General features: G+C 58.1%; 1 protein-coding gene across 3 annotated transcripts in view; it reads left to right on the forward strand.

The window, feature by feature from the left end:
* The window catches only part of LOC119712060 (acid-sensing ion channel 2), a 472537-nt gene that overhangs the window by 384800 nt on the left and 73284 nt on the right, over nucleotides 1-14453 (forward strand). The window contains exon 1 of one of the 3 annotated variants that reach the window (XM_038162900.1): nucleotides 7818-9064. The exons of the other annotated variants lie outside the window; for them this stretch is intronic. Within the exon in view, the coding sequence (XP_038018828.1) occupies nucleotides 8525-9064 (540 nt within the window). The 5' untranslated portion in view covers nucleotides 7818-8524. Of the gene's footprint in view, nucleotides 1-7817; nucleotides 9065-14453 lie in introns of those variants that run through there. 3 annotated transcript variants of the gene reach the window in all.

Raw genomic sequence — 14453 nt, forward strand, 5'->3', positions numbered from 1 at the left:
AGCCCTCAGAGCCAAAACCAGGAGCAATCCTGATCCCTGCTGGTGCTGGCTGTCCCTGTACAGGGAATTTTGGCCAGATACAAACCCGGATAATTCCCTGGCTGTGCCGGCTCAGCCCCTGCTCTGCTCCCTGCACAACTCCAGTGGCATTCCAAGGCTATTGAGAGCCAAATCCTGCTTCTCATCCCTGACAAAACAGCCTGAAACTGCCCTGAAATCCAAGAAAACCCCAGATTTCCTCTGCTGGCAGCAGGAGCAGAATCCAGCCCGAAACATTCCAAGTTTCCTGGTGTTGTTTGTGGGTTTTTATAAAAAATCAATGTCATTTACAATTACATAACTGCAAAAAAGCAGCTGAAAAACTTCAGGATGGAGTTTCTATTTTATCCAACCTTTTCTCCATTAATCTTCCCACACAACTGCTGTCACCATTAGGCTGCCAAAGGAAAATTCTTTGGATCCTTTCAGTTTGGCAGCTCCGCAGGTGGCACTTACCTGCTCTGCTTCCAGCCTGCCGCGCTTCCCTGGATCCCCGTGGATCCCCGTGGATCCCCCTGTGCCTGAGGGAACAGGGACAGCAGTGGGACAGACCTTCAGCACCCACCCTGTGGCCTCCAGCCCTGGAAATCCACAGGAAGGAGGTAACAATTCCCAAATTCTCTGGCAGCAGCCGCTGGCGTGTGGAGTTTGCAGCCCCCTGGGATCCCCCGCTGGGAATGGCCCGAGTGAGCCCTGCTGGGATCGCTGGCAGCATTCCCACGGAATCTGCAAGGAACTGAAGCAGCTTTGGGGCTGTCAGATTTGATCCTCTGAAGGGATTTTTGACAGGAATTGAAGCTTTTTTTGATGGAGAGAGGGAGGTTTTGCCGTGAGCAGAAAGGGGCCGCTTCCCTCGGGAGGAGCACTGGGTTCTCCCCCATTTCTGCAAAGTCTGGGAGCTCACAGGGAGCAGCGCCAGGTCAGGACTGGTTGTGCTTCCAGCCTCATCTCCCGGCCCTGCGGGGATTTTCACAGTAATTGCTTTAATTGATTTCCTCCAAGGTGAGCCCTGTGCTCGGCCCGAGCCTCCGGAGCGCAGCGGGGATGAGCCGAGATGGGAATGTCCCAAACCTCGGGGGCCCTCCTGCCCCCAAAGCCCCCAGCCCCGGGTGCCACCTCTGGGATCATCTCCAGCCCTGCTGCTCCCTCCCTGGCCGTGTCCCGGGCCAGGCTGGCCGGGCTAGAGCTCCCTGGGACAGTGGGAGACGTCCCCGGGCTGGGAGCAGGAGGGGCTTTAGGGACCCTCCTAATCCAAACCATTCCAGGATCCCCCGATTCCCCACACTCCAACCCCTAAATGGGAATTTTTGCAGCAGCAAATTTCCCTGCAATTCCTGTGCCACAAATCCAAGGATCTGGGAATGGGGAGGTTTCAGTGGCAGCTCTGGGGGCTGACCCAGGGAGCACTCCAGGGCTGCTCAATCCCAAAAATTCCAGCCCAGACCTCCAAGGGGAGACTCCAGACTGGCCCAGGAGTTCCACATTTTTTTTCCTGCAGATTCAGGAAACAAAGGAACTTCCCAACATGGTCCTGGTGCTGTGGGATCAGAGGCTGGTGTGCAGGTGACCCATCCCTTTTATCCTTCAGGATTTGAAACCTCATTTTCCCACTTCCCTCCTGCTGCCATAAGAGCAGGGATGTGGCAGCCTCTTGGATTGGAAACATCTCCAGGTTTGAGGAGAAAGGGCTTTTTCCCTTTTCCCCATCTGGCTGCCACGAGAGCCTCCAAATCCCTTGGAATGACAAGGAACAAACCTGAAGGGACTGCTCCCTGAATTTGGTTTGGAAGCCAAACTCCCTGAGAGAGAGAATTTTCCTCTCCAGCATCCAACCACAGAGCAGTTTTTCTCTGGATTTGCCAGGTCCAGTGAATTTAAAGGGAGGGAAAAGGGTTCAGGAAGGGGGAATTAGCAGGGAATTGTCTCTCCAGGCACAGGACAGGACATGGAATATTCAGCACGGCCCTCCCAGGTGTCCCAGGGTGACCCACGGGCTGCTGTGCTGGCCCTGTCCCCTGGGAAGCTCCAGCCTCCTCCTTTCCAGGTGCTGTTCCTCTTGGGAATGGGAGGTTTGGGGTCAGGGCAGGTGCAGAGGAGCCTCCAGCCCACTCCAGGCTCATTCCCATGGGGTATCCAGAATCCTCCCCGCAAGGCAGGGAGGCTGGGAATTCCCTCCCACATTTCCACTGCCACATCCAGAGGTCCTGCCCAATGCTAAATAAAATGCAGGTCCTGCCTAATCCTAAATGAAGGTGCAGGAGGTGCCTAAATCCCAAAGGAAGCTGTAGGTGATGCCTAATACCAAATAAAAGTGTAGGTGATGCCTAATCCTAAATGAAGGTGATGCCCAATCCCATATAAAGGTGTAGGATGTGCCCAATCCCGTCTGGATCAGCTCCATCCACACCTCAGGACCAAAGCCTTGAACAAGCCAGGTCTGAACAGTAAAATGAGGTCAGGAAGTTTTTCCTTCCCGAGATTCCTCTTTCATTAAAGCAGAACATCTCCAGTGGGGCCACCCGAGGAGCAGGAAGAGCCTTGGAGTGTGGCTGAAGTGCCCATGGAAGCAGGAGAGCATCACCCCTCACTGCAGCCCCTCAGCAGCCACAACAGGAGCTCCCAGGCAGGAGCTGGCAGCCAATTCCAGCCCTTCAGGAACTGGGGAAAACGAAAAGCAAAATAAACAGGAATAGGAAACCCCCAGGCTCTGAAGTTCAGAGGTTCAGGGAAAAAATCAGAATAATCTGTGTGACTGAGAGGCAGAAACAGATAATTTTCAATATTCAATACTCAAATCTTCTTTGTTCTCCTTAAGATGGATTCATTTCCCAGCCTCTGGATGTGTCCCATGGATCCCCCCTTCCCTGCACATTTCAGGGCTCCTTTCAAAGCTGTTCTTTTCCCTTTTCCCCTCGGACTGCCTGGATCCAGGTTAATTCCAGCAGGGCCAGGGAAGGCAGGAAGTGCCCCAAAAGGTCAGGGATGGGGCATCAAGCACCTCATCTGGCTGTGTCCCTGCACTGTCCCACGGGATGGAGGGACAGGACACAGGGAATGGCAGGGACAGATGGGATACTGGGAGGTAATTCCTCCCTGGGAGGGTGGGGAGGGGTTGGGATGGAATCCCAGAGCAGCTGGGGCTGCCCCTGGATCCCTGGCAGTGTCCCAGGCCAGGGGTGGCACTGGGGGGCATTTAAGATCCCAAACCAACCCAAACCATTCCATTACTTTTTTAAACCTCTGGACAGAATTTTGGGGCCCCCAGGGATGGGAGGAGGCTCCTGGCCAACCCTGGGGCCACCAAAATCCAAGGAGAGCACTGGAGCAGAGCTGGGCTGGGGCCAGTTCCAGGGAACTGGCAGATCCAGGGTGCCCCATTCCTGATGGCAAAGGAGAAATTTCATAGGAAGAGGCCATGAGAACTTGGCTGTTTAATTTGCTCCAAAGAATTCCTGTTCAAATCCATCCTTCCCAAATCTAGAGGTGTTTCCATTTTTTTTCATCTCCTCCCCTCACTTCTTCGGCAGTGAAATGGAAAATGGGGGGGGAAAAGGAGATAACTGGGAGGATGCCAGCTGTGAGCTTAAAATAGATCCAAATCCTTCCCCTTCCCTACCTGCAGAAGGAAAAGAAGGAGGTATTTAAATATCTATCTCTATAAACACATGTATTTATGGATTAGCCTTTTATTCCTTTAAGGAAGGCCAGGAATAATGGCTCTGCCAGGAAATGCCAATTAAAGCAGAGCCTGCTAATTAAAGGCCATGTGACAGCCCTGTCACGTGTGGCACAGGACAGGACCCTCAATCCACAGCTGATCCCAAATGAAGCCCCTGGGTCAGCCACCTGTCCCCTCCAAAAACTGGGAGGAAGGAGGATTAAATCCTTTGGGATGTGCAGGGATCAGGGACCCCCCACGGGCAGGGTCCACAGCCCAGCCAAGATCTGGCTCCTGAAATCTTCCCAGTTAATCCTCCTGTGCGAGCCTGGAAAATCCCACTTTATTTGCCTGCCCCTTGCTGGGGTTCCCAGTGTAATTCCCAAAGGAGCAGCCACACCTCGGCTCACTTGGGCATTTGTTTGATCTCTCCCAGGTTTTTGCCTTTAAACACACACAGGGAAATGAGACATCCAAAGTTTCCTTTTTTTTCTTGGTTTTTTTTTTGAGCAGGGTTGTGAAATCCAAACGTTTTTACTCCTCTGGTGTTGCTGGGGTGAAGCAGCAGATGCAGAAATCCTGGCACTATTTACGTGCTCCCAATATTTTGGTATGGATGGAATATTTCACCCCCCTGCATTCAAAACAAACAGCCCCAAACCCCTGCAGCCCCCAAAATTCCCTCAGTTCCTTGGGAGAATTTCCCAGCTGGAAGCTCAAGCATTTATTTATTTGCATGAAAAATGAAATAAACCCCAGGAAAACAACGACAGCCCCCTTTGGGTGTTTCTGGGGTTCTCCAAAGCTCTGCTGCCCGGGGTGGGGCTGTCACATTCTCTGGGCTCTGAGGCAGCAGGGCTGGCATTAGGGCCGAGTGGTGGCTTCCATGGAAACCCCAATTTCCAAGTGTTCTGTGCCTTTCTGCTTCCAGCAGGAATTGTTTCTGCAGGGCTTGGGCAGAGCAGGGAATTCTTCCCGAAGGTTTGGGGGTTGCAGAACATGTTTAAGGCTCATTTTGCCCCAACACCCTGGGCTGTGGGGTCACATCTGTCCCCAGGAGCCCCTTGAGTCCCAAAGCCCAGCCCAGCCCAGGCAGGGCTCTCTGCAGGATGGGCACATCCAGCTCACATCCAGCTGTGCCCAGCTGTGCCCAGCTGTGCCAGACTCTGCTCCTGCCCCTGGAGATGGTTCTGTGCTGGAAAAGGGATCCCATTCCCAGCCCAAGGGGACCTGAGCCCCCTGCCAGGGGACAAGTGGCCTTTCAGTGTCTGCCCCTTGATCTCCTGAGAGCCAAAAATCCCCACCTTTGTATTCCAGGGGCTCTGGGAGCACCAAATCCAGCCTAGGAAGGTTGATCAGGGAATCCCAGAATGGCTGGGGTTGGGAGGAACCTTAAAGCCCATCCAGATCCAACCCCTGGGACCCCTCCCACTGTCCCAGGCTGCTCCAAGCCCCATCCAGCCTGGCCTGGGACACTGCCAGGGATCCAGGGGCAGCCACAGCCTCTGCAGGAATTCTATTCCAGGGCCTGCCCACCCTCCCAGGGAGGAATTGTTTCCCAAAATCCAAGCCCCATCCTGCCCCATTTGATCCCAGCTCTGTAATTTCTCTCCCTGCTTCTGGTCCCTAAAAGCTCAGCAGAGCGGAGGATGTCCCAGAGCTCCTCCATGCCTGGGGCCGATCCCAGGGGATAAAACCAGGGATAAATCTGCTGCCCGCTCAGCATGAGTTCAGCTCCAGCAGGAACCGCTCAGGAGAGCAAGGGAATGAATCCCATAAATCCCCTGGGATGCTCCAATGGACACAGGTGGGGAGTGTGGCCAGGGAAGGGGGCTCCAGTCACCCTGTGAGGCTGGGGAGAGGGGTTTGGAGGGGGATCCTCCTTCCCTTTGCTCCCTTCCAGGATAAATACCAGTACTAATAATACTAATAAATGCTAATACTAATACTGATACTATCCAGCAGAACAGTTTTAGAATTTCCTTTCCAGGGGACTTCAAGCTTTTCTTTAATCCTTTTTGTCTTCACACGGGTTGGTGTTTGAGGTGAAAATGAAGTTTCAAAAGAAGCCGAAGGTTTTGTTTGGAACAACTTCCAAATAGTTCTCTTCCTGTCCCCTTTCAGGGGCACCCAGGGGATGTTTTGGGGAGGGAATGGGAGAATTGCCCCACAATAATTCACTGAATTTGTCGAGTACCCCCAACTATGGAATTCCAAATCCATTCTCCTCTGGAAAGAGGAAACTCACCCAGCTCAAGGGATAATTTTCAAGGGACTTGTTGGTTAATTAGCAATATTTCTGGATCAGCTCAATTATTTCTTATTGGACTTAATTAGGTCCAATCAGCTTTTTAGCTGCTGTGGCTGCCTGAGGAATTACCCAGGGCTCGGATGCAGGGAATGAGCTGCTTTCCCAAACAACTGCAAACACGGAGAGAATTTCCAAAGGCTGGGGCGATGTCCCACCAGGTGATCCCTTGGAATTGCATAGTCAGGTTTGGTTTGGCTTTGGAATGTTTTCGTGGGGAACCTTTTGGACTCCAGCTCCAATAGGCCTTGCCATCCCACTGCCCTTTGCCAGCTAATCAAGAAAAATTGCTTCCCTCTAATAAATCAAGGAGATATGAGTGGATTTCAGGAAAAGCTGCTTCCCGTGCAAACCTGCTGCTCTTTCCTTCACAAGCCCCTTTTGCCAGGCTGCACCTGCCCAAAAAAATAAAAAAAAAAGAAAAAAAAAAGGTGAAAAACCTTTTGGAGAAGAGAAAGAGGGCCAGTGCAGGGCTGGGCTGGGCTTTCCCCGCCAGGGAACGCGGCCCGGCCCGGCTGTGCCGCGGGGCTGGGATGAGCGTGGAGAGGGAGGGAGCTCGGGAGGATGTTCATGGTCGGGCACTTTTTATTTCCTCGCGTTTTGTGGCAATAAATCATGGCTAAAACAGCCCCGGCCCACCTGGCGGGGAAGCACTTGGGATGCTGATTATCCTGAGAGGGAGCCAAGGGGAAAAACTCCCACTGCTTTCAACAGGCGGCAGGGAAAAACGAGCCGGGATCCGCCGGGAAAACGGCAGGAGAGGCTCCCTGGAGCTGCCAGGGATGCCGCTGGCATGGATACGGGAACTGCCGGCCTCTTCCCACTCGGTTCCCAAAGGTCACGGCCGGTGCTGGGGTGTGGGGAAGGATCTGCTGCTTACGAGCAGTGCTAAAAAAATGGGAAAATGCTCCCGAGCATGGACACGAGCTCGGGAAAAACCACCCGAGTTATCTGAGGGCAGCTGGCTGAGCTCAGGCAATGTTTGTGCTGCTGCCGCCGCCCCCGCCCTGCAGGGCACGAGCTCAGCCTCTCAGTCCCGTTCCCCCGTGTTCCCGGACAAGGAGCGGGATTTTGGGCCGGCTGCCCCCCAAGCCCGGGCTGCTGCACGTTCGCAGCTTCGCCACGATGAAAAAAAACAACTCGCCGTGAGAGGCTGGAGAGAACCAGGCTGAAACGACTCCATCTATTGGGTAAAAATATACGGCTCCAAACGCACAGGGAAAATTAATTCCGAGGGGAGAAAAAATATCAGAGGGGATTCGGAGCAGTTACCGGCACTTACGGCTTAATTGGACACAATTAGAGGAATGTTTCTCTGTACTGTTTGAAAGCAAAATGAAGGTAACGGCAGCCGCTCGCAGAGATCCGAGCTCAGCGATCCCGAGGAGATGCCAATCCACATCCCGAGTTATTCTCGTCGCACAGGGTGCTAAGGGAAAGGGGCTTTTTCGGTGTCCGATCAGGGCAGGAGGACCTGACCCCGAGCTCCGCAGGCTCGGGGTGAGGGGCAGCGAGGGGCGGGGGCGATGCTTCCCGGAACGCGTTTCTCCCTTTCCCACTCGTTCCATGGGAGCCGAGGCGCGGGGAGCAGCTTCGCCACGGAGAGCAGAGAGCCCGGAGCCCCCTCCAAAGGCATCCCCCCCTCCCCGGAACGCAGCGGCCGCACGGAGCCCGCTGCAAGCCTCGCCTCCCTTACCCCCGGCTTTTCTTGATATTATGCTCTCCCCCGGGGCTGCTGAAAAGCAGAAAAACAAACTCCAGCCGAAGGAGGGAGGAGGCAGCGGGGGGACGGGGCCGGCGGCAGCCGGGGGATAACGGGGGGCGGAGGAGGAGGAGGAGGAGAAGGAGGAGGAGGAGCGGGGGGCTACTCCGGGAAAGCAGCAGCGCGATCGGCGCCGAGCATCGCTACCTCCGCCACCCGAGCGCCGAGCGGCCGGGACTGGCACCTCGGCAAGCTTCGTCCCGCTCTTCCTCCTCCTCCTCCTCAGCCTCCTCCTCCTGCTGCTGCTGCCGCTGCTGCCGCCGCTCGCAGCCCGCGGCCGGGGCGCGCCCGGCGGAGCGCTCGGCGATGGCAGCGCGGGGCGGGCGCGGCGCGGGGCGGGCGGGCGCGGGCCGAGGGTAGCGCGGGGGTCCCGCAGCGCTCTCCCCGCCGGGGTGCCGGGGACCGCGGGCTCGGAGCCCGGGAGGGTCGCGGCGGGGCTCGGTCGGTGTCGGGCGGGGCGCGGTACCGCGGGATGTGAGCGGCGCGGCCGGGCAGGGACAGGGGCAGCGACAGGGACAGGGGCGGGCGGTGCGGGCGGCGCCGGTGGCCCCGGTGGCCCCGGGCCCGGCATGCCGCGCTGCCGGAACTGCCGCCCGCCGCGCAGCTCGGGGCCGCGGGCCGCCCGCGGGCGCTGCCCCCGCCGCTCGGGGCCGCAGCCGGCGGGGGGCCCGGGGATGGCGCGGCGCTGCTCGCCCTGAGCCCGGCCCGGAGGAGGACGAGCGGCGGCGGCGGGAGGAGGAGGAGGAGGGGAGCGCCCATGGCGCGGGGGCGCCGGGCGCCGGCGCTGCGCACTCGGCTGCACGGGCTGCGCCTCATGTGCTCGGCGCGGGCGGCGCCGGCGCGCCGGGCGCTCTGGGTGCTCGCCTTCTGCACGGCGCTGGGGCTGCTGCTGGCCTGGTCCTCCGACCGCCTGCTGCACTGGCTCGCCTTCCCCTCGCACACCCGCGTGCGCACCGAGTGGAGCCGCCAGCTGCCCTTCCCCGCCGTCACGCTGTGCAACAACAACCCGCTGCGCTTCCCTCGCCTCTCCAAGGGCGACCTGTACTACGCGGGGCACTGGCTGGGGCTGCTGCTGCCCAACCGCACCGCGCGGCCGCTGCTCACCGAGCTGCTGCGCGCCGACGAGGCGCGGCTGCGCTGGTTCGCCAAACTGGCTGATTTCCGCCTCTTTCTGCCGCCCCGCCACTACGAGGGCATCAGCGCCGACTTCATGGACCGCCTGGGCCACCAGCTGGAGGACATGCTGCTGTCCTGCAAGTACCGCGGCGAGCTCTGCGGCCCGCACAACTTCTCCGCGGTGAGTGCGCGCCGGGAGCCCCGGCTGCTCTCGGCTCCTGCCCGGGGTCCCCTGGGTCGTGTCGGTTCTGGTCCGTGTCCCCGGTTCGTGTCGGTTCTGGTCCGTGTCCCCGGTTCGGGTCGGTCCAACAGACCCCCGGGTCGTGTCAGTTCTGGTCCGTGTCTGCGGCTCCCCTCGGTCCGAGGGATCCCCGGGTCGTGTTGGTCCCAGTCCCCCGTTCATGTCGGTCCAAGGGCACCCCTGGCTGATGTCGGTTTAAGGCACTCTTGGTTGGTGTCGGTTCCGGTCAGTGTCCCGCTCCCCGGTCCGCTCCCGGCCCTGCCGCTCTCTGGCGCCTTTGCCCGCGGTGCCCGGAGCGCTCCGGGGTCGCAGCGGTCCCGGAGGGTCCCGGGGTGTCCGGCAGATTCCAGAGGGTCCGGCGGGTCCCGCATGGCCGGGCAGGGTCCCCCCGTTCCGGGAGCCCCTCGGGAGCTCCCTGCGGGTCGCTGCCCACCGAGCGCTTTCCCTCTTGCTGCTTTTTGCACCGGCTCGAAGTGATGCTCTTTGGTCTACGGGTGACTGTCTGGCGTGTGAAGAGCTCGCTGCTACCTTGGGTTGTAATCGGAAACAATTAAATTAATGTTGCACCATCCCCGCCGCTGCCTTTCCACGTCCCGCGTTGCTCCCAGCGTAGTCGCACCCAGATTTTTCCCCAGCCCGAGCCGAGGTCCCCCAGGGGTGCCGTGGCTGCAGCGCGGTCCGGCCCAGCCCTGCCCATCCCGCCGGGCTTTGCTGTGTCTGGCCCCCTTCGGCTCCCCGTGCATCCCCGGGAGCCCCTGGAGCTTGTGCTCTGGGATGCGGAGCTCTGCTGAGTGGAGCTGATCCCAAATGTGTCTGAGCCCCGAATAACCAGCGGGGTTTGGGATCAACCCCAAAACTCGGGGCAGGGCTTTACAAACCACTAGGAGTGGGATCCCTCTCGGGAGGATCCCGGTGGCACTGTTGGGAGCTCTGGTGTGTTGGGAAGGTGAGAGCTGGAGGCAGACCCACGTGAAGGATGCCCGGGAGCAGCGGGATGCTGATGGTGCTGGAATATTCCGCTCCTCTGATCTCTGCGGGCAGCGTGGGGGGCGGCTGGGACTGAGCATCCCGAGAAGGGGGGCTGGGGTCTGTGGGGACAGAGCAAACTGCCTGGGAGCTGGATCCCGGCTCTGCCTGGGATGCAGCCTGGAAATCTGACGGAATTGTCCCTTTGGGCTTGTCACGGCAGCCGCTAAACTGTGCAGGGGAGGAGAGGGGGACTCCCCGCGGGATGGAGGAGCTGCCCCGGCTGTGCAGGCAGCAGCTGCTGCTGCGAGCAGGAGCAGGAGCGGCACAGCTGGGGGGAAACCAGAAATAAAACGGGGTTTTGGGGCAAGCCCTTTCCAGCAGGACAATCCGGAGCCGTGGAATGAGGAGATTCGGGAATTACAGCTGGAACAGGCAGTGGGCCGTGGGGAAAAGCTGTGTCCCCGTCCTGCGTGCCAGGGTAGGATCTGCCGGTGCCAGGAGGGGCTGACTGCGGCTCCTACCGACCCCTCACTCCTCCAAGGTGCGGCAAACCCGGCGAGGGTCCCGTTGTCCCGGCCAGGGTAAACCCTGGAGCGCTGCTGTGGCCGAGGCTGCTCTGGGGGTGCCGCAGGAGCTCCTCCGGGATGGAATGGGGCATTCCCGGCTCCGCAGCTGCTGCCGGAGCCACCAGGGTGCCCGAGGAGCGGGGTCTCCTCCAGCCATCCCGGAAAGGTCCCAGAAGCTGCTCCCCGAGGCTGGGGGGAGGAATTGGGGGTGTGATCCCTGGAGCTCACAGCACGGAGGGCATTGCCCAGCTGAGGAAACAGGGAAAATACCCTTTCCATCCCCAAGGGGCTGTGTGGCTCCAGGGTGAAGGGAGAGGGGAGTCCCTGTGTCAGGATCCGGCTGGATCTGCTTTCCCTGCGGCAGGTCAGGGGGGTCGGTGCCACCTCCCCGTGTCCCGGCACGTCCCTCCTCCTCCTCCTCCTCCTGTCTGAGGGAACAGGGGAGGGAGCCTTGTCCTTGAGGGGACGCTGAGGAGCCTCTCCACCTGGGAACCGCAGGTGAAGAGTGGTTTTCCCTGGAGAGGTGCTGGGAGCAACTGCCCGGGGTCGGGAGTGTCCCTGACACTCAGGACAGGTCCCTGCCCTCCCTGGCGTGTCTGTGGGATGGAGGTGCCACACCCGGGGTTGGCCTTTCCCGTGGGCAGCCCCTCTGGTCTGGGCTGCTTGGAGCTTCTGCTTCTCTTCCTGGATTCGGAGGGAGAGCCCCAGGGAGAGGCAGGAAAATCGTGTGGTGTGAGCTGGGCACACGAATGAGGCAGGAGGTGTGAAAAGATAAATGCAAATGGAATAAATGGGGGCGTAAAGAGAATTTTGCAGGTTTTAGACCTGCTCGGGTGCTCCAAGAGCATCTTCTGTGCCAAAAGACCAGGGGGAGGTGAGGCTTTCCTGGGTAAAATCCCCAAAAACCCAAAGCAGAGGGGATTTGGAGCAAACAAGTCCTGGCTGAGATGTGGAGCAGAGCAAAGGGGCTGGGGGAGGGAGCTGCTCTCCTGTGAGTGCTTCCAGCTCTGCCCTGCAGCTCCTCCAAGACATTCCTGCTCCTCCCAGCCCATCTCCCACAGGAGATTCCCTCTCCTGCTCCCAGCTCCTCCAAACCGTGGGGGCAGAGGGTGTTGGGTTTTGTGGGTGACGTGGGAAAGGAAGAGGACACTGGAGAATGAGCCCAGCAATCCCAACAGTGTGGGAAGCATTGCTTTTATTCCTTAAGAAATGGAAATATGGGATTGCACTGATCCTTGGAGCTCGGGGCTGCAGGGCTGGGATGATCCTGTTGGATTTATTCCATTTAGGAGGGCTTAGGTTTGGATTATTTCCTGGCCTGCTCCAGGAGGGGTTTGTTGTCCCTGTCAATGTTTTCCAGAAGTATGAGGATTTGTTAATGGATCAGGTGGAGTCTCCTGTGCTCAGTCAATGTGTGGCTTTACTTATTTTAGGCTGGACCTGAAGCCGGGCTGTTGGGGTGGTTATCCAAGAATCCTGGCATGGTTTGGGTTGGGAGGGGCCTTAAAGCCCAGTTCCATGGGTAGGGACACCTTCTACCATCCCGGGGTGCTCCAAGCCCTGTCCAGCCTGGCCTTGGACCCTTCCAGGGATGAGCAAAACCACCCATGAATGCTTGGAGCTGGCTACATCCAACCTTCCCAACTGCCCATGTGCTGATTCCAAGGGAAGGAAGCATCCAGCAGCTCCTGTCCTTCAAAACTTCTCCCAGATTCCAAATCCAAGTGTCAGACTGGGCAATTCAGTGAGTGAGGACCTGCTTTGCCCGGAGTGGCTCTGTCTGGGAGGAGCTGAGGCTCAGGATGAAGTGGATGTTGCTCTGCATTCCCTGGATTTGGGGTTGATTTATTCCTCTGAGCTCTTTGTCTCTGCAATATTTATCTTGGTTGCCCTGTCCTGTGCTCATTGATTTCTTCCTTCCTAGGATTTTTCATCCTGAGAAATTAATGAGTGGATCCAACATCCTGGGGTCTGTTCATGGCCTGGGGTTTAGGGTTAATGATCTCCTGATTTAATAACTCCCCAAAGCAAATTGCCACCTGTGCCTCTGCCTGGGGAGCTGTGGGGGCACAGGGGTTGTGCTGGGAGGGGTGGCAGGGTTTGGTCCCATCCTTCATGAAATCCTTGGATCTCTGGGGTGTTCCAAAGGCTCTGCAGTCAATACTTGCTCGTGGTTTGATTTGCTCAGTTATTTCTTGTTAAACCATTTAATTTTTCCCACAGAGCAGGGACTTCATGGGGTGGGAGCTGCAGAGAGACCTCAATGCTGCTTTTTAAAAATATTCCTGTGTGTTTGGCTGAAAATCTGATGAATATTGCTGTCATACCCCTCAGGGGGGGCTGTAATTGTGGTTTCCTCAGCAGAGAATCCCCTGTGTCCAGGGTGAAGCTCAGCCTTATCCCACCAAATGAATTGGACATTTCAGCCCTGGCTTTGGTGGGAGGGCAGACAGGAATTCTGTGCCACCAGCTTGGAACAGCTGCCAGCACCTTAATTACCACCACCACAATTAATTGCAGAGGAATTTCAGGATGTGGGGTTGTTTATTTGGGGATTTTCCTCACCCACCCACAAACTGTTTTATGCAATTCCCTTTTCCACCTTTATTCTCTCGTATTTTTATTTTCATTTTAATTCTTTATTTTTGGCTTTTTCCAAACAAAGCTCTGGCTTGGGGGTGGTGTTGCCTTTGGAAGCAGCGTGGGTGGTGTTTCATGGTGCTGATGTGGGACTGGAGCCTGGAATGTGCTTCCAAATTGTCCCAGGGCCACTTTAGGGAGCTGCCTGGGGCTGGCTGGACTGAGCCTGGGATCACTGTGAAACCAAGGCCTGTTCTCCCATGCTGAGGGAATCCTGCTGATTTTGGGGTTCTGGTGGCAGAATCCAAGGAGGACTCCGGGCTCAGCTGTGCCAGGTGCTGCCCCGAGCAATACTCTCTGTGAGGGATGGGCTGAAGGGTTTGGGGTGAGTCCCTGGGGGTTTGGGGTGCAGATTCCTGATCTCCTACAGAGCTGGGTGCTGAGGGGATTTGGACTTCTCTTGGGCTGGGGAATGAAAACAGGGATGAGTTTGGCACTGAACTGGTGGGTCCTGAGAGGGGCCAGAAGCTGTGGGACAAGAAGGACAAAGCCCAGGGGTTCCAGAGCTGCAGGGATCCCAGAGGAATCTGTGGAGCCAGGAAAGCTGAGCAGCAGCAGGGCCTGGGCTGCCAGGGGCTTCTCTCCCCCCCAGTGCCACCCCTGCCATGGCAGGGACACCTCCCACTGTCCCAGGCTGCTCCAGCCCCAGTGTCCAACCTGGCCTTGGGCACTGCCAGGGATCCAGGGGAGCCCCAGCTGCTCTGGGCACCCTGTGCCAGGGCCTGCCCACCCTCAGAGGGAACAATTCCCACTTCCCAATATCCCATCCATGCCTGCCCTCTGGCAGTGGGAGCCATTCCCTGGGTCCTGTCCCTTGTCCCCAGTCCCTCTCCAGCTCTCCCGGAGCCCCTTCAGGCCCTGCCAGGGGCTCTGAGCTCTCCCTGGAGCTTCTCCTCTCTGGGTGAGCCCCCCCAGCTCTCCCAGCCTGGCTCCGAGGGGCTCCAGCCCTGGAGTGGCTCTGTGGCTCCTCTGGACCTGCTCCAGCAGCTCCATCTCTTTGGAAGCCTGAGTGACTTCCTGGCAGGCTCTGTCCAGGTGTGGCCAGGAATGTCCCAGCTGCAGAAGGAGACCCTGGCCTTGCTGGCCTGGAGCAGGACAGAGCTGCTGGGGATGTGTGGCCCTGCAGGGAGTCAGGAGTGCAAATCCCACGGAAT

Source organism: Motacilla alba, chromosome 27, assembly GCF_015832195.1.
Source record: "Motacilla alba alba isolate MOTALB_02 chromosome 27, Motacilla_alba_V1.0_pri, whole genome shotgun sequence".
NCBI classification, from domain to species: domain Eukaryota; kingdom Metazoa; phylum Chordata; class Aves; order Passeriformes; family Motacillidae; genus Motacilla; species Motacilla alba.